The sequence below is a fragment of the Panthera uncia genome, chromosome D2 (assembly GCF_023721935.1).
Source record: "Panthera uncia isolate 11264 chromosome D2, Puncia_PCG_1.0, whole genome shotgun sequence".
NCBI lineage: Eukaryota > Metazoa > Chordata > Mammalia > Carnivora > Felidae > Panthera > Panthera uncia.
The window spans coordinates 73,784,498-73,803,727 of NC_064818.1; the positions used below are offsets into that span (position 1 = coordinate 73,784,498).

General features: G+C 39.0%; 1 protein-coding gene across 3 annotated transcripts in view; it reads left to right on the forward strand.

Moving 5' to 3' along the window:
* SEC23IP (SEC23 interacting protein) overlaps positions 1-19,230 on the forward strand; it is a 41,971-nt gene that overhangs the window by 4,373 nt on the left and 18,368 nt on the right. For all 3 annotated transcript variants that reach the window (XM_049646541.1, XM_049646542.1, XM_049646540.1), the window contains exons 3-12: positions 3,081-3,303; positions 4,433-4,626; positions 6,563-6,652; positions 8,704-8,824; positions 10,344-10,433; positions 11,688-11,829; positions 13,197-13,405; positions 13,984-14,102; positions 14,633-14,785; positions 16,053-16,148. In XM_049646541.1, coding sequence (XP_049502498.1) covers positions 3,081-3,303; positions 4,433-4,626; positions 6,563-6,652; positions 8,704-8,824; positions 10,344-10,433; positions 11,688-11,829; positions 13,197-13,405; positions 13,984-14,102; positions 14,633-14,785; positions 16,053-16,148 — 1,437 coding nt within the window. The remainder of the gene's footprint in view (positions 1-3,080; positions 3,304-4,432; positions 4,627-6,562; positions 6,653-8,703; positions 8,825-10,343; positions 10,434-11,687; positions 11,830-13,196; positions 13,406-13,983; positions 14,103-14,632; positions 14,786-16,052; positions 16,149-19,230) is intronic.

Here is a 19,230-nt window from a genome sequence, read left to right on the forward strand (position 1 = left end):
GGATGCTCAACCAACTGAGCCACCCAGGCGCCCCTCCCTCACTCTGATTTTTTATCTCTCTCTCATCTTAGCCTGTGTTTTTAAAAACAGTGAGCTTCTATTTTTATTTTTTCATTCCTTTTTTTTTTTTTTAAGTTATTTATTTTCAGAATGTGAGAGCGGGCACGTGCTCACCTGCATATACAAGTCGGGGAGGAGCAGAGAGAGAGAGGGTGAGAGAGAATCCCAAGCAGGCTCCACACTGTTAGCGCAGAGCCCGACCTGGGGCTCGATCCCACCAACCACGAGATCATGACTTGAGCCAAAATCGAGAATTGGACGCTCAGCCCCCTGAGCCACCCAGGTGTCCCAACACTGGGCGTTTAATAGTCAATGTGATGATAAACTGTTCTCAGAGGCGATTCTTTGTAAGCTATGTGTTTTGAAGTAAACATTCTTTTAGAGGAATCATAAAGGGGCACCTGGGTGGCTCATTTGGTTGAGAGTCAGACTTTGGCTCAGGTCTTGATTTCACGGTTCGTGAGTTCAAGCCCCACATTGGGCTCCCCGCTGTCAGTGCAGAGTCCACTTTGGATCTTTTGTCCCCCTTCTCTTTCTGCCATGGGTCCCCACTGCCACTCTCTCTCAAAAAAATACATAAACATTAAAAAAAATTTAAAGGAAGCTCATTAAATGGTTCATATATTATTGATTTATGAAAGTAGTACCTGATTTTAATGAGTTAACTACATGTCAATATTTCCAGATTTTAGAGTAAGATACCAATAATAAATGTTATCTGGGGATATGTCAGAGTTGAAGCATTTATTAACAGACTGCCATTTTCTCAGTTTTTAATTATCCTGCTCAATCAAAACATTCAATTACAAGGACTAAAATTTATTACTTCTATAATTTCTTTTATTTACTTTATGAGGTTTGGGTCTAGACAGTCAAACTCTATCTCAGGAGGGTGATGGGGCAACATTTGCATTGGGTAAATTCTATGAAATTCCCTTATGCTTTTTCCCCAGCTGATTGTTGAACTGACTTCCACAGGGAAATCAACTGAATCAAAAAAAGGGAAATGATTCAAAGGAAGAATTAACCCAAGTGTGGCAGGGATAGCGGTATTATAATCAGAAAATAACCTAACTTCTCTCTTGGGAATAGAGAATGGGCTCAGTTTTATTGTTTAATTTAAATCCTATCAATACACAAACTTGATAATGTTGGATTTCAGCATGTTGGAAGGTAAGCGCATCACAGCATGTGGGATAGTTAATATATTAGTTTGCTGATTAAAAATTTGAAAAGGTTTCTAATTAAGAAATTTAAAAATGATAATTTCAGACTTGAAAGTTACAAAAATAAAGATAGCACAAACAGTACCCCAGTGCCCTTAATGCATGTTTAGCTGTCATTAACATTTTACCCCATTTGTTCTTTTGCTTGTGCACAGGCACACACTCACACATTTGGACATCCTCTCTCTCCCCTTGTCACTGTGTGTGTGTGCAAGTTGTTTGGGAAATGGTCAGCTGAATGCATTATGACTCTTTACTCCTAACTATTTTAGTGCAGATTTCTAAGAATAAGGATGTTCTTTTACATAACCACAGTACAGTTATCACCTCCGTAATTTTAACATTGATACAACATTCCAAAATGATTTTTAATTAAAACATTTAAAAATAATTGTTTTCTAATTTAAAAAAGTGTTTTTTTTATTTTAATTTTTGTACTGTTTATTTTTGAGAGAGACAAGTGGGGGAGGGGCAGAGAGAGAGGGAGACGCAGAATCCAAAGCAGGCTCTAGGCTCTGAGCTGTCAGAGGCCCATGTGGGGTTCAAACTCATGAACTGTGAGATCATGACCTGAGCTGAAGTCAGACATTTAACCGACTGAGCCACCCAGGCGCCACATCATGTTTAAATTTTTTTAAGTTTATTTTTTTGACAAAGAGGGAGAGAGAACTTGCATAAGCAGGGGATGGCCAGAGAGAGAGGGGGAGAGGGAGAATCCCAGTGTGGAGCCTGATGCAGGGCTCAAACCCACAAATCGTGAGATCATGATCTGAGCCGAAATCCGGAGTCAGATGCTTAACTGACTGAGCCACCCAGGCATCCCTGATTCTGATTTTAAAAGTATTTCCAAAAAAAAATAAAAAATTAAAAAAAAAAAAATAAAAGTATTTCCAGTGCAGAAAATTGGAAAAATGCAGAATAGTCAAATGATTAAAAATTGCATCTGGATAACCCTTCTTCTCATTTTTTTTATGTTTTATCTTTTTTTGTAGACAAACATTGTATATGATTTCTGTGAACATTTTTTAGATGTGAAGATTGTTTTCTAAAACGTTAAAAAAAATTTTTTTTAACATTTATTTATTATTGAGAGAGAGAGAGAGAGAGACAGAGCATGAGCAGGGGAGGGGCAGAGAGAGGAGGAGACACAGAATCCAAAGCAGGCTCCAGGCTCTGAGCTGTCAGCACAGAACCCGATGTGGGGCTTGAACTCACAAACTGCGAGATGATGACCTGAGTTGAAGTAGGACGCTTAACCGACTGAGCCACCCAGGTGCCCCTTTTCTAAAACATTTTTAATGGCTCTAGAGAATTCCACCCTTTAAGTCACAGATAATGTACTTAATCAGGTCTCTGTTAGACATTTAGATTGTGTCCAGTGATTTTCTGTTATAAGTGACCGTTTAGTATATGTCTTTGTAGGTAAATTTTTGTTTCTGTATTACGTCTTTTAAGATGAGTTCTTAGAAATAGAATGGTCAGGTCAAGGAATATGCAAGTTATAGAGATTAAATAAATCACAGGAGACATACTGCTAGATTGATTTCTGTAAAGGTGCCAGTTTACTTCACCATCAGTTTGAGAAAGCCCAGTCTACTTTGAGACTGATGTTGGATTTTGTTGATTTTTGTTGTTGTTAAGAAACATTGTTTTAGGGCCCAATTATTAAACTAAATGGTTGTCCACAGATATATGTAGGATAATCATTATGAATGTTACTTTGGGTCTGAGGCATATATGGAATTGTTGTTTTTTGGACAGACATCATAGTCCTGTCTTTCTGGTGTGTTCCAGATTCCTCCTTCAGTGCCATCGGGGTTGACCCCTCCAACACAACAGCAGGCTCTTGCTAGACCCACAGGTCCTTCTGTGCAAACGCCCCCTCCTTTTCTACTTCAAAACCAATATGAACCTGTTCAACCCCACTGGTTTTACTGCAAGGAGGTAGAATACAAACAATTGTGGATGCCTTTCAGTGTGTTTGACTCTTTGAATCTTGAAGAAATCTATAATTCAGGTAAGGACAGATCATGCATCATTTTTATCTCATTTTAGGAAGAGAAGAAATAGTATTTATCCATGGCTTATATTTTGTGAATGTCAAATTCCTTAATCCTTGTAGATTCCACCAGATTCTGTATCTTAAGATAGTGATAGTAATAGAAGGCCTGAGTTATTTAAGCAAGGTTTTTAAAATGTTTTAGTAATTTTCTTCTTTGTTTAAAGATGTTTTAAGTTAGAGACATAGAGTAGTTCATATAATGTAGGTGTCAATTTTCCTATTTGTCATTCTTTTGTAGTTACGGACACTTATAAAACATCTTCTTTAGAACTCTCGTTCCTGAAGATGCTTTGAAAAGTGTTCTGTAGTCAGGCAGTTTTGAAAGTGACTTGACTTCATTCACCTCTTGAGATAGTGCACTGCAGTGTGTTAAGGCTCTGAGAAGTCCTGGAGTATAGAATTTTGTGTTTTTGTTCATCCTGATGATATTTCATCATGAGACTTAAAAATCACTCAATACCTTCTGGAAGCATACCTCATGGAGACTTGCTGCTTGGATTAAAAAAAGAAAATCCAGTTATTTGAATTATCATCTTATTTTATCTATTTATTTTTAATTTGAATTGTTTTATGGTCCTACTTCACACCTCTGCTCCGGCTATTTTTAATTCACTTAGGAAGAGTCATAATTTTGAGTAGCACAAATTAATGTTAAACTTCAATTTTCATTCATTTATTTTTTTTTAATTTTTTTTTTTTTTTAACATTTATTTACTTTTGAGACAGAGAGAGACAGAGGATGAACGGGGGAGGGTCAGAGAGAGAGAGGGAGACACAGAATCTGAAACAGGCTCCAGGCTCTGAGCTGCCAGCACAGAGCCCGACGCGGGGCTCGAACTCACGAGGCGTGAGATCGTGACCTGAGCCGAAGTTGGACGCTTGACTGACTGAGCCACCCACGCACCCCAAACTTTAATTTTTAAACACGAATGAACTTAGTTCTGTGTCATTAAGGGTCAACTAGCCACCATATTCATTATTTATTACTTTTACTTTTTAAAGTTCATTTATTTTTTTTTCATTACTTATCATTTTTCAACCTGCCTTGTAACTGTCGGGTTAAAACGTGAACTTTGTGCTCCAGTCCAGCCGGACCCTGAGAGTGTGGTTCTAGGCACAGATGGAGGGCGCTATGACGTTTATCTCTATGATCGACTGAGGAAGGCTGTGTACTGGGAAGAGGAGCCGGCGGAAGTCAGACGCTGTACTTGGTTTTACAAAGGGGACACAGACAGCAGATTTATTCCATATACGGAGGAGTTCAGTGAAAAACTAGAGGTACGTGGGCTTCATTCTTTTATGCTTTCCTTCAAAACCGTAGGCCCTGTATACATTGGAGCCTCACGTGACACCACTCACAACAAAGCAGGCTTTTGAAGAGCCTGTTTTGATGCTGTTCACAGAGAAGACTGCTTTTTCAGTGGTGCCTTTGTTCAGATGAGGTGCTAATCATGGCCTCAGTAGCTGAAGGTAGACTGTTTTATAGGGGCGTATCACAGATCTAGAAACTAGATACTTGTATCAAACATTCAAACCAACTTAGTCTGCTGGGATCTGTTGTTCAAAGCACGTGCCAAGCACATGGATTCTTTTCTGATCACTGTTCAGTAAAAGACTTGAGCTTAACTTCTGATTTTTGAAAATAGATAGAAAACGGAATAGAAACAAATGTTTGAAGACTTAGCCATTCTAAAACTGGTGGTTAATGTTGTTTCACATAATTGCATTCATTTCTTACGATAATTCTACTTAATGGTTGAATTAATAAATTAATTCAATTTACGTACACTGGAAATGAGATACAGAACACTTTAGTTGCTATTTTTTTTTTAACTTTTATTTATTTTGAGAGAGAGCGGGTATGTGTGAGCACGTGTGAGTAAGGTATGAGCAGAGAGAGAGAGAGAGAGAGAGAGAGAGAGAGAGAGAATCCCAAGCATGCTCAGGGCTGTCAGCGTAGAACCCGACGCATGGCTCAATCCAACCACCCGTGAGATCGTGACCTGAACTGAAATCGAGAGTTGGACGCTTAACTGCCTGAGCCACCCAGGCGCTCCTACTTACTATTTTTTCATGTAGTAGTTATTAAAACTGAGATAACTGGCACTAACAGAAAACATTAAAACAACACTATGTTAACGTTGAAAGGGGCCCCTAAAATGTTAATCTTCCCTAGAAAGGAAATTGTTCAACAGTCCAGTCTTTGGAGTCAGAAATTTGAGGGTGGGAGTGAACTGCGGTTCTGCCCGTGCTACTTTATGCCTGCGATCTCGTGCAACTGTGAACTTAAAATGTCTACTGAGGGGTTGAATCGTGTCCTCCTTTGCACCCCACAAAAGATATGTTGAAGCCCTAACCTGTAGCACCTCAGAATGTGATCTTGCCTGGAAATAGGGTGCTTGCAGGTATAGTTAGTGAAGATGAGATCATTCTGGAAAAGGTTGGGCCCCTAATCCAATATGACTTGACATCATACCAAGTAAAAATAGAGAATTGGAGTGTTGCATCTTTAAAGCAAAAGCACTAAAGATTGCTGGCAAAGCACCAGAAGCTAGGAAGAGGCAAGGAAGGAGTAAGGAGTCTTCTATAGGTTTCAGAGGGATACGGCCCTGGCTGACACTTGACTTCAGACTTCTAGCCTCTGGAACTGTGAAACAGTACATTTTTTTTTTTATGTTTTTGTTTTTTTAAATTTTTAAAATGTTTATTTATTTTTGAGAGGGAAAGAGACAGAGTGCAAGTGGAGGAGGGGCAGCGTGCAAGGGAGACACAGAATCCGAAGCAGGCTCCAGGCTTTGAGCTATCAGCACAGAGCCTGATGCGGGGCTCGAATCCACGAACCGTGAGATCATGACCTGAGCTGAACTCGGAGGATTAAGTGGCTGAGCCACCCAGGCACTCCGAGACAGTACATTTCTATTGTTTAAAGCCATTCATTTTGTGGTACTTTGTTATAGCAGCTCTAGGAAACTAATAGACTGGGTAAACCTTTGTTCTCTCCTGTATGTACTGAGGATAATCTTATTTAGGAGTGATTGAGAGTAATTAATTAAATAAGATAATCTATGTAAAATGACAGACAAGGATGATAAATAGTACATGAGAACTGCTGTTACGTTATTTTTATCATCATCATAGTTCTACTTTTCTTCCACACTTTTTCTCACCATGGCATAGATTTGTCTTATTGGCTTATATGTTTCTGTTATTTTAGGCTGAATATAAAAAAGCAGTAACCACCAATCAGTGGCACCGTAGATTAGAGTTCCCAAGCGGAGAGACCATCGTAATGCACAATCCAAAGGTAATGTTAATGTTTAAGATATTAAAGTGTTAAGGAAAAAAAAAAGATATTAAAGTGTAAGGTTCCTTTCAATAAATATTTTATTGAATGTGGTTGATAAATGCTCCTTTTTTTATATTAAATATAATTTATTGTCATATTGGCTTCCATACAACACCCAGTGCTCATCCCAACAGGTGACCTCCTCAATGCCCATCACCCACTTTCCCCTCTCCTCCACCTCCCATCAACCCTCAGTTTGTTCTCAGTATTTAAGAGTCTCTTATGGTTTGCCTCCCTCCCTCTCTGTAACTTTTTTTTTCCCCTTCCCTTCCCCCATGGTCTTCTGTTAAGTTTCTCAGGATGCACATACGAGTGAAAACATATGGTATCTGTCTTTCTCTGCCTGACTTATTTCAGTTAGCGAATACCCTCCAGTTCCATCCACATTGCTGCAGATGGCCAGATTTCATTCTTATTGCCAGGGAGTATTCCGTTGTATATATAAACCGCATCTTCTTTATCCATTCATCAGTTGATGGACGTTTTTTGATTTGTAGATAAATGCTCATTTTTGTTAACTTCTGTAGGGATCTAGTTGTAACAAGCATGTGGCTTTTATTTTTATTTATTTATTTATTTATTTTTTATTTTATTTATTTATTTATTTTTAACGTTTATTTATTTTTGGGACAGAGAGAGACAGAGCATGAACGGGGGAGGGGCAGAGAGAGAGGGAGACACAGAATCAGAAGCAGGCTCCAGGCTCTGAGCCATCAGCCCAGAGCCCGACGCGGGGCTCGAACTCACGGGCCGTGAGATCGTGACCTGAGCCGAAGTCGGACGCTCAACCGACTGAGCCACCCAGGCGCCCCAAGCACGTGGCTTTTAAAAGCTTACTTATCCACATTGATCGTAGAAACAAAAATGAAATTTGAATTTTTCTCATGAGTCTGTTGATGTCTGTGTGTCCGCTAAAGCTTAGTGTGCATCACAGTTTACCCACCCTCCACTTGATGATGTCTCATTTCACCTTTTAAAAATATGTTCTTCCTATTTTTGTTCATATTGTCTCCATGAATTTATTTTTTTTTAAGATCTCGATTAGTGGTGGTCTTTCATTTACCACACTTAGTCTCTCTGAGTTCCAGGTTCCTCACCTGTGATAAGATTTACTTCAATGTTCCCAGGGTCAGGATCATATTTTAAATAAAACGAAGTAATTTCTAGCATAGTACTTGGCATACCATAGTTTCTCAGAACATAGGCTATTTATTTATTTATTTTAGAAAAGCATAAAAGAAAACAAAAGTAATTTTAATCTCATCACTTCCGTAGTTCTTATTGATACTGAAATAAATAAAAATAAAAACATTCATTTGCCAACAAAATTGAAACAATATAAAAAGGTATCAAATCAAGAATAAAAGCCTCTTACTCTGCATTTCCTTTTTCTCCTCCTGTTAGTAACTACTCTTAACCTTTTGTTTTTCATTTGTTTTTGATGCAAACACAAACATTTTGCATACCATCTTACATGCATCCTTTATTTTTTTTGAAGAAAATTTTCTGTGTGACATAGGGCTAAGTTCAATACAGTTGGTTTAACAGGATATGTGTTTTCCTAAAAAGTGGTGGGTATATCAGTTTTTGGCATTGAAATTGAACTTTGTAAATTAATTGAGAATCTTGCTATTTAAAGGATTATGCCTTAAGTATTTTTGTTAGGTAAAGATTCTTCTCTTCTAGGTAACTTTTCCTTAATTTCTTATGCATAACCCTGGATTATTACGTTACATTTTTAAAATCAAGGTATACTACTTCTGATTTAGTTGTAGTATTTTCCAGTATATGCATTGGAGGTAATGGTATTGATTTGCCTAGTTTTAATGGTTAATGAACTCTAGCAGGACTGTTATAAAATTGGTGTTGGGAGAACAATACGAGTACTTGATTTATAAATTATTCATACTATGAAGTAGTTTAGTATGTATTGAAATAAATTATTTAGCCTGTAGTGGAAATGCACTTGGTCGTGAGCTCTGTCATAATCCTTCTGTCATGTCTTGAAGGTTATTGTTCAGTTCCAGCCTTCATCAGTGCCAGATGAATGGGGAACCACACAAGATGGACAGACAAGGCCCAGGGTTGTAAAGCGTGGAATTGATGATAACCTTGATGAAATTCCTGATGGTGTGTATAGTTTGCTTAGGGCCACGGTCTTTTTTCGACTCCTCTGTTGTAGCATCATTTTTAGAATGATGAAAAAGGGAGCAATTATTAGGAATACCTGCTGTAACATGCAGAAATCAGCCAGGTTGGCACATATCTTTCTTTTTATCCTATTTTCTCTCTCTTAATTTTTAAGTTGAGAATCCTGTTGAAGATATACAAACCATGTAATGTAAATTCTAAAATACGTATTGTTGTGAAGAAACATTTTGCTGGTTGAAACCAGGCTTTTGGCAATACATTTGGGCTTTTTTTTTGGTTATGCCTTATCTACCTTGTATTACTCCAGTGCAAGTTTGCAAACTTTTTCTGTTAAGGAGCAAATAGTAAATATTTCAGGCCATATGGACTTGGTCGCATCTACTCAACTCTGCCATTGCAGTGCGAAAGCATCCATAGATAGTATATAAACAAATGAGCATAGCTGTGTTCCAGTAAAGCTTTGTAAAGAACAGGCAGTGAGCAAGATTTGGCCTGTTTGGTCAACCCCTGCTCCAGTGTATATGCTTTGGTTTCTCCTGTTGCACCATTCAAAATGACACATTTCAGGGGCACCTGGGTGGTCGGTTGGTTAAATGTCTGACTTCTGCTCAGGTCATGATCTTGTGGTTGGCGAGTTTGAGCCCCGCATCGGTCTCTCTGTTGTCAGTACAGAGCCCGCTTCAGATCCTGTCCCCTCTCCCTGCCCCTCCCCTGCTTGTACTGGCACGCACACGTGCGTTTTTTCTCTCAAAAATAAAATAAACATTAAAAAATATACACATTTTATTTTGACAATTACATACTTCGTTTTTGTTTCATTGTCTTATGAAATTATAAAATAAATGTACTCATTGTGAATCTGAACAAAATAACCGGAGTAAAATAGTAAATTTAACTTGTAGATGTTCCTATATGTCAGAGTAAGATAATAGATTTAACTTGATTTTCCTATATATATCTTGAAGATGCTCTCAATACAGGATATATATTGTATAGGGAAATGGAAGGATTTGGGGAAAATGCTTTATTTTAATTAATTACATTTATTTATTTAAGTAATCTCTATACCCAGTGTGGGGCTTGAAAGCACAACCCTAAGATCAAGAGTTGCATGCCCCTCCAGCTGAGCCAGCCAGGCGCCCCACTGGGGGAAATATTTTAAAGTTTTATATCGGCATGTTGCTTTTCCATGTGGGACTTAGTAGTCTCCTGGGGAATCCTGAAGAAATCACAAAGGTTATGGAGATGCAGTAGGCACGAAACTAATGATTATCACATGCTCATAACTTCTGGGATCAGGGGTGACCTTCCTCCACTTCTTGGTCTAGTTCACTGTTACTTACCGAGGTGGACCTTGAGCTTTGTTCTTCTCATCTCATAGAGAGTAATAAAGCTTATTAGCATGGAAGGGTCCTACAGTTCTTTGCCCAGTTTGTGGTGACAAAAGGGATATCTATAATATTGCACGTATATAGCCATGTATGCATTTCTTTTGTAGGAGAAATGCCTCGGGTTGACCATTTGGTGTTCATGGTGCATGGCATTGGACCTGTGTGTGACTTGCGCTTTAGAAGCATTATTGAATGTGGTAAGTTAGTCATTTTATTTCATGCGATGACTTGAGAACTAACAGAAGAACATTGAAATGTTCATTTTTTTTTTTTTTTCCTGGAACAAGTATCATTTTCTGGTACTATTCAGAGACATTCAAAAGGTGACACCCTTATGTTAAAACAAATAGAAAATACCTGGCAAAATATTTTCTAAGATAGAGCTGTTCACTCAAAACTAAATGTTCATTAAAAAAAAATTTTTTTTTAAATGTTTATTTCTGAGACAGAGAGAGACAGAGCATGAGTGGGGGAGGGGCAGAGAGAGAGGGAGACAGAATCGGAAGCAGGCTCCAGGCTCTGAGCTGTCAGCACAGAGCCCAACGTGGGGCTCGAACTCATGAGCCGTGAGATCATGACCTGAGCCAAAGTCGGTCGCCCAACCGACTGAGCCACCAGGTGCCCCTAAATGTTCATTTTTAAGATAGTTTCCAGCTGTGTACTACCGGCTGAGGAACTGTAAGGGGAGATTTTTAAATGGTCACTGGGAAATAATTTGTACTTGATTTGCTCTTATGATATGTGTAACTCATAAAATCCTAGACTGAAGAATTAGAATAATTAGAATTAGGTAGATCTTTGAAATGATTTAGCCTTTCCTGACAGACACCCTCTGCCTAAGCACCTCTAGCAACTGGGAATACCTATGCTTTGAGCTTTAAATTTAAAGTGAATTAGTTGAAAGAAGTTGTTTAATGGAACAGTGAATCTGCCTGTTTACTTACATTTTTGAAGTTTTGTTTTTATATTTGTATAATAGTTCGTATTTATTCAATACTTGGTTTGTGCCAGGCATTTTGCGTTTGTCAATTTTACTTACCTCTCCCAATAAACCCTGGGGGTGTCTGTCCTCTGCACTGGTAGGTGCGGCACTGAGGCCTGTAAGCGCAAGTTAGCTTTTCTGCTTTCATGGTCTGTGGGTTCTTGGGCAGGGGTCCAGTGGCAGGTAGTTTGATTCCAGAGTCTGTACCCACAGTGCCACGCTGCCTTCCAGAAGTGGTAGTTAAGTTAATTCATTTACATATTCCTCTAAACTATTGACAAGTTGAAAAGAGCTTCCTAAAAGTTGGGTTTTTTCTTTATTGGACTGATTTTGTCATTCTTATTTTTTTTCCTTAAGAAGTTTGTTATAAAGCATACTGGCATAATTAATGGGAATTGCTAACTACCTGTCAAGCTGGGAAAATTTAACCTATTTAATTTGTCTTCCTGAATTTTTTTTTTTTTTTAAGTGGATGATTTTCGGGTGGTTTCTCTGAAATTGCTGCAGACACATTTCAAGAAATCTTTAGACGATCGGAAAGTAAGCAGAGTGGAGTTTCTTCCTGTTCATTGGCACAGTTCCTTGGGTGGGGACGCCACAGGTGTTGACAGGTTTGTGGACTTTGATAACTTGTCGTTCGGATTAGTCACACTTAGATTCAAGATTTAAACCATAATATAAAATAGTTTGTTGTAGCTTCAACAGATATATTCAACAAATACAGTCCTTTATTTAAATGTTCTAGTTGCCCTGACATACGATTTAAATACTGGCCATTAATGTTTATATGCTACTTATCTGTGTGTGTTTACATGTGTGTTTTTGCACATGTGTGTAGGCATATGTATGTGTTCCTATTATAAATAAGAGACTCTAAGGAATTTTTTTTTTAATGTTTACGAGAGAGAGAGAGAGAGAGAGCGAGCGAGCATGAGGCGGGGGAGGGGCAGAGAGTGAGGGGACATAGAATCCGAAGCAGGCTCCAGGCTCTGAGCTGTCAGCACAGAGCCTGACGTGGGGCTCGAACCCATGAGATGTGAGATCATGACCTGAGCCAAAGTCAGACACCCGACTGACTGAGCCACCCAGGTGCCCTGAGAATCTAAGGAATTTAAGCCAGTTTTAGAATACTATTCTCACCTGTAGTAGTTGAGACAGGGTGCTGTCCTGTATGTTGTAGGACATTTAGGAACATCCTGGCCTCTACCCACTAGACAACAACAGCACGCACCCCCTCCTCTGGCCTCGAACCCATAACAGCCAAAGACATCTCCAGTCGTTGTTAAAGACCAGCAGCACTCTGTAGGCACTACGACAAGTTAGTGTCCCACTCAGTTTTGAATGCTCCCAGTTGAGAAACACAGATTGAGGTAAACATTTCTGCTGGGGCACAGGGCTAATAACATGTCTGGGTTTTAGTGAACATCATAATGTTTCAAGGCACATAGTTTAATAAAACTAATTCTACAAACGGCATTCTGTGTTATTCCATATGTTATTCCAGGCAGGCCCTATTATGAGGGTGTTTTCTCTCCACGTGGATGTTCATGAACTTGGCTACCTCCATTCTCAAATCAGGAAAGATTTTTCAGTGCATGAAGCTGCTTTCTGATTCTTCGTTATATTCCCTGTTGTCCTTTCCGCTGCAGTTTTTGTCAGGTGTCCTCATTTCCACTTAATTGGAAGAAAAATGGCAGAGTAGCCTTTCATCTTTAAAAATAAAATTTAAGTTTTTACGTAGGCGTTCTTTTATGTAATAACTCTTCATGAAGCCCCAAAGTCATAGTATAGCTATAGGCACACATAATTTTTGCTTTATCTTGATTCATTTATAATAACTGTCTACAGAATCAGCTCATAATTAGCCTATGGGATTCCTTTACTCATTGTGTATTTAGAAATCAGGATCTAAACTTTAAAAAATCTATAGGTTTAAGGTGGCTACTGACTGAATATACTTTTTCTTCTCTTTAAACAGGAATATTAAGAAAATCACCTTACCAAGTATTGGTCGGTTTCGTCACTTTACCAATGAAACCTTGCTAGATATTTTATTTTACAATAGCCCCACCTACTGTCAGACGATTGTGGAAAAAGTGAGCATGGAGATCAACCGTCTACATGCACTTTTTATGAGTCGGAATCCAGACTTTAAAGGAGGAGTCTCTGTTGCTGGTCACAGTTTAGGTAAAACCGTCAAATATCCACATTTTAAACATGATTTTTGTTGAGTCCTCACTGCTTTTAGAGAGGGTGACAGTGTTAGTGTGAGATTTAGAATTACAGGTTTTAATTTTTTTTTAATTCTTTTTTTAATGTCTATTTTTGAGAGAGAGACGGAGTGTGAGTGGGGCAGGAAGAGAGACAGTGGGAGACACAGAATCCGAAGCAGGCTACAGGCCCTGAGCTGTCCGCACAGAACCCAACGCGAGGCTCAAACCCACGAACCATTAGGTTGTGATCTGAGCCAAAGTCAGATGCTCAATCGATTGAGCCACCCAGGTGCCCCAGGTTTTAAGTTTTATAAAGGGCAGACATGAATGCGGTGAGTCTAGTTAGATTCTGCTTTTGCTTTTCAATTACCTAGGAATGCTTTGTATTTTAGTTTATTTTGCTATTTGGTAAAACAATGATATTGATGATCAGATCTTGAATGACATTTAACTTTTGTATGACTTCTGCCTAGGGACTTTGTAAAAAAAAATGATAATTAGCGTTACAAAATTATTAGTACATTATAAAGCAAAACGCATTTTTTTTTCTAGGTTCTTTAATATTATTTGACATCCTATCTAATCAAAAAGATTTGAATTTGTCAAAGTCTCCTGGGCCTTTTGCTGTTGCTAATGGAGTTGTGAAGCAGCCACATTTTCAGGAAAAGCAGGTATGGCCTGATTAACATTCAGATTTAGAAGTGAAGCTGAAGAGTTTATTAAAGTCTGAACTTTCCCAGAAAAAATTTTTTTTAAAGTTTATTTATTTAAGCAATCTCTACACCCACCGTGGGGCTTGAACTCGCAATCCTGAAATCAAGAGTCATAGTCTTCTGACTGAGCCAGCCAGGTGCTCCTGAAATGTTTTTATAAATCAGATTATCCTGAGGTTTATAGGTATGATAGGATCATGTAGCTTGTTGGAGTTTCTCACTTTTCTTTCTTCTGGATCATAAATTTAAATGTGAGAGAAAGTTTAGGATTTTAAAAAATGTTAAGCAAATTACTGTAGAAAACAGGAGTGAGAATGATTTATTAAATTTATATTCTTTTTCAGAATATTCAAACTTTGGATGATAAATTACCTAAAATGGATTTCTTTGTGGAGCAAAATTGTTTAAGATTTTCTGTAGGTCAGGAGACATTTTGCGGAAGTTTTTCTGAGCTTTGTAATGTTCCCTTGACTTTTTTTTTTTTTGAGATGCCTGAAGAGTCAAAGCTGACTTTGGATGAGTCTTGTGACCTTGATGTTGAAAATGAAGAAGTCCTAAGTTTGCAAGAAACTCTGGAAGCACTTAGCCTCTCTGAATATGTTAGCACTTTTGAAAAGGAAAAGATTGACATGGAATCTCTGGTACCGATGATAGTTTCGTTCGTTTCTGTTTAAAATTGTTTTTCCTGTATGTAAGATCAAACATTAAGAATGGTTTGAACATTCTTACATCATAATACATTTCAGATAATGCAGAAACTTACATGTTTAAAAAATGGAAGGCAGGAGTTTTGTTTTTTAGTATAATCTGGGAATGCTTCTAAGTAGGACACAAAACCCAGAAGCCATAAGAGAAAAATTGCATAGCAGGAGATGCCCTAAACAACATCTAACGGCCAGCAATAGATTAAGAAGAATATTTGGAACATCCTTTCTGGGCAAAGAGTTTATTTCCTTATTATTTAAAGCTCCTACAAAATAGTTCCACAAAGCCCATCAACACAGTAGGAAGATAGGTGAAGGAAAAAAAAAAAGTGTTCACAGAAGAATTTTTAAAAAAAACTATTATATATATATATATTTTTTTTTAATGTTTATTTTTGAAAGATCATAAGCAGGGGAGGGACAGAGAGAGAGTGGGAGACACAGAATCGGAAGCAGGCTCCAGGCTCTGGGCTGTCAGCACAGAGCCCGATGTGGGGCTTGGGGCTCGAACTGACGAATGGTGAGATCATGATCTGAGCTGAAGTTGGACACGTAACCGACTGAGCCACCCAGGCGCCCCTACACGAGAATTTCTACAAGGGTATTCACTGCAGCACTGTTTATAATAGCAAAACCTCAGAAACACCTTCCATGTCCACCAGTAGGGCACCAGTGAAATAATTAATGGTGCATGCACACAATGGAATACCTGCAGCTGTGAATAAATAAGGTGGTGTCAGAAATACTGGTGTGAAGTGATTCCTAAGGTATGTTACGAGAAAAGCGCACAGTTTAGTCCTGTTTGTATAGCAGGCTACACATACAAGGAAAACCACATAGGTGTTGTATATACAGAAGGTGTCTCTGGAAGGAGAGCAGATTGTCAGCAGTGGCTCCTGAGAGGGGTGGTGAGGACAGGAGGGGAGGGGAGAGACTTCATTGTCTGCCCGACTGTAGCTTTTGAATTTTGTACAACACGCATGTATTTTCAGCCAAAAATAAATAGAATGGTTTAGATGTGGAGGCCCCAGATTTTACAACCTAAATTAATCCATGATTTAAAAACAAATGGACTTTTAAAAAATCGACTGGATCTTAGATTGCTTTCAGTGATACGGGTTCTTGTTATCATTTTCTTATTTCGGTTGCAGCTCATCTGTCATTAGACCAATTAACTAATGTGCTTATCTGTTTCCTTTTAAAGCTTATGTGCACAGTTGATGACCTGAAGGAGATGGGCATACCCCTTGGACCCAGAAAGAAGATAGCTAACTTTGTAAAACAGAAAGCGGTTAAACTGGTAAAGTTGATTTCTGCCCTAAAAATAGAAACCCAAACCCATCTTTGACTAGCTCCTTTGTATTTTGGAAGTTTGCGTTGATACTGGTATGGTTAGGCCAGCGGGTGTGCTCCCTGCCCGAGGGCACAGTCATGTTGACGGAGGCCAAGACTTTGGAGGCAGCCAGAGCTGAATTTCAGTCCTAGTTAGGGTAACTGACCATCCTGATTTTCCTGGAACCGAGAGAATTCCCAGGCCAAAGGACTTGCAGTTTTAAAATTGGTATTTGGGGATTTCCTGGTGCAAACACTGGGTAGGCCCTGGACAGGAAGATGGATTGGTCACCCTAGTTCCCAGTTCAACTCCTTACTGGCTACTTACTCATGAGCAATTTGCTTCACTTTTCGGATCCTTTGTTTCCCTCATTTGTAAAACCTTCCTTACAGAGCTGCAGTGAGGATGAAGTCATACGTGTCGGCTCTGCCCCCAGTAAACGTTAGCTCGTGTTCTCCCTTCTCAGGCCTTACCATCTAAAGAAACAAGAACAGACCAGTAAAATCTCATTAAATTAGTAACAACCAAAAAGCAAAAATTCTTAACAATACAAAACAAAGCCACAACTAAAAAGCATGCAGAAAGAAATAGAACAACTGGGGAAAAACTCACTTGTTTAATTTTCATTTATTAATCAAATTAATTTGACAGATTTTCTCAATGCTTAGAAAAATTAGCACTTAGGGTGGCTACTTTATTTTTATTGTTGTTATCATGGTCTCTGTTGATCCTTCCATCTTTTGAATTTCTGTGGTTCTTCTGTTTGTGTCCCGTGTTTGGAACTTCACATACGTCACTTTATACGCAATAGGACTATAAAGTCATAGAACTGATTTGTTACGATTAGCTTGTGTAGTTGAGTTATTCGGCATCTTATGAATATCTTTTGGGTCAGGCACCATGCTCGGTATTTGGGATTTGGAGACGAACAAGGTTATGTGGTCTAGTTAGGGGCAGAGATTTGACCACAAATGATGCATCGGTCCTGGAACAGAGCGTCGTCTGTGCTGTCAGCCAGGGGAGGGGTGGTATTTCTGGCCTGGGGAGAAGGGGCTGGGAATGGGGAGAGAAGACTCCTCTAAATGCCGATGCTTGAGCTTGAAGGAGAGAGAGGATTAGGGGAGATGGCTTTCCAGGAGTGGGCTTGTGTTTTCCTGGGGCTGAAACAGGTGAATTGGGAATACTGTAGGACAAAGGTTCCTGGAGGCAGGAGTGGCAGGTGTTGGAGTTTGGATTTTCTTTTATAAGGGAGTGGTTCTCAAGCATGTTTTTATGGCCATGAAAGTCATGGTACTTTTTTTTTTTAAAGTTTATTTATTGATTTTGAGAGAGAGGGAGAGTGCATATGTATGTGAGCAGGGGGAGGGGCAGAGAGGGAGGGAGAGAGACTCCTAAGCAGGCTCCAAGCTGTCAATGCAGAGCCCGACACAGGGCTTGATCTCAAAAACCAGGAGATCATGACCTGAGCCAAAATCAAGAGTTGGATGTGTAACCAACTGAGCCACCTAGGTGCCATAAAAGTCATGGTGCTTTTAAAGAAATACCATGAAATACTCTCCTGCTTATTAGTTCTGTCACAAATTACGACTTAGTATCAAATCATCTGTTTAGTCTGAAGTTTAATTTTTATTTTAGACATGTTAAAATTTAAAAATATGTACCATAAACCACATTATAAAATTTCAGCCATGAGCAATGTGTCTGTGATAAATGAGTTTTTAACATTTTGATTCCTTCCTGGTTTTGCCATTAACATTTACTTTCTTTTGCTATTGGCTAGGGCCTACTGGCTGATATGGAGGGCTAAAGGAAAAAAAATTGGAGGTCAGCTTAAAATTGAAACAATTCTATTATCAGCTTGGTTAAAAAGGTTTTTTTAAATGCTATACCTGGAAGATTGTACTTTTTAACCCCCTTTACCCATTTCTCGTACCCTCCAGCCGTTATCTCTGGCTACACCAAATGGTTCTCAAGTTTTATAAGTTTGTTGATTTTTAGATTCCACACTTAAGTGAGATCATATAGCATTTGTGTTTCTCTTTCTTATTTCACCTGTCATAATGCCCTCAAGGTCCATCCATGTTGCAAGTGGTAAGATTCCTTTCTTTTTTGTTGATAGATACTATTCCTACGTGTATATATACACACACAGATACACACACACACAGATTTATACACACACCCACCAAAACATTATTCATTCATCCATCAGTGGACACTTAGGTTGCTTTCATATATTGGCTGTTGTGTAAAAAATGCTGTAATGAACATGGGGGTAGAAGATGTCTTTTCGAGACCGTGATTTTGTTTGATTTGGTTATCCCTCTAGATATCATATAGTATATCTACTTTTAATTTTGGTAGGAACTTCCATACTGTTTTCTGTAGTGGCTACGCCAGGTAACATTGCCATGAACAGTGCACAAGCTTTCCCTTTTCTCCACGTTATTTCCAACACTAGTTATCTCTTGCCGTTGTTGACGATAGCCATTCTAACAGTTGTTAGGTGATGCCTCATTGTGCGTTGGATTTGCATTCCCCTGATGATGAGTGATGTGGAACATGTTTTCGTGTACCTGTTTGCCATGTGTATGTGTGTCTTCTAGGGGAAAATGTCTATTTAAATCCGCTGCCCATTTTTAAATTGGATTGACTTCATTAAAAAAATTTTTGTGTGTGTGAATTGGGCCATAGTTTCATATAGCCCCCGTAAACCTCTTGCTCCAGTTTCTGAGGGGACGCGGTTCGCGAACCCCTGCTGTCGGGCAGTGGGGCAGTGAGGGGCTGTTACACATCTCAGAGCAGTCATTGTGATTATTCAGTGACTCAGTGAGAGATGATGGGGGTGTGTTGGGAAGTGGAAAAGAAGGCTGGCAGAGAGTTCTGTATTCTCTTTTTGCTAAAGAATTAACCAATTAGTGGGGCACCTGGGTGGCTCAGTCGGTGAAGCGTCCGACTTCGGCTCAGGTCACGATCTCGAGGTCCGCGAGTTCGAGCCCCGCGTCGGGCTCTGGGCTGATGGCTCAGAGCCTGGAGCCTGCTTCCGATT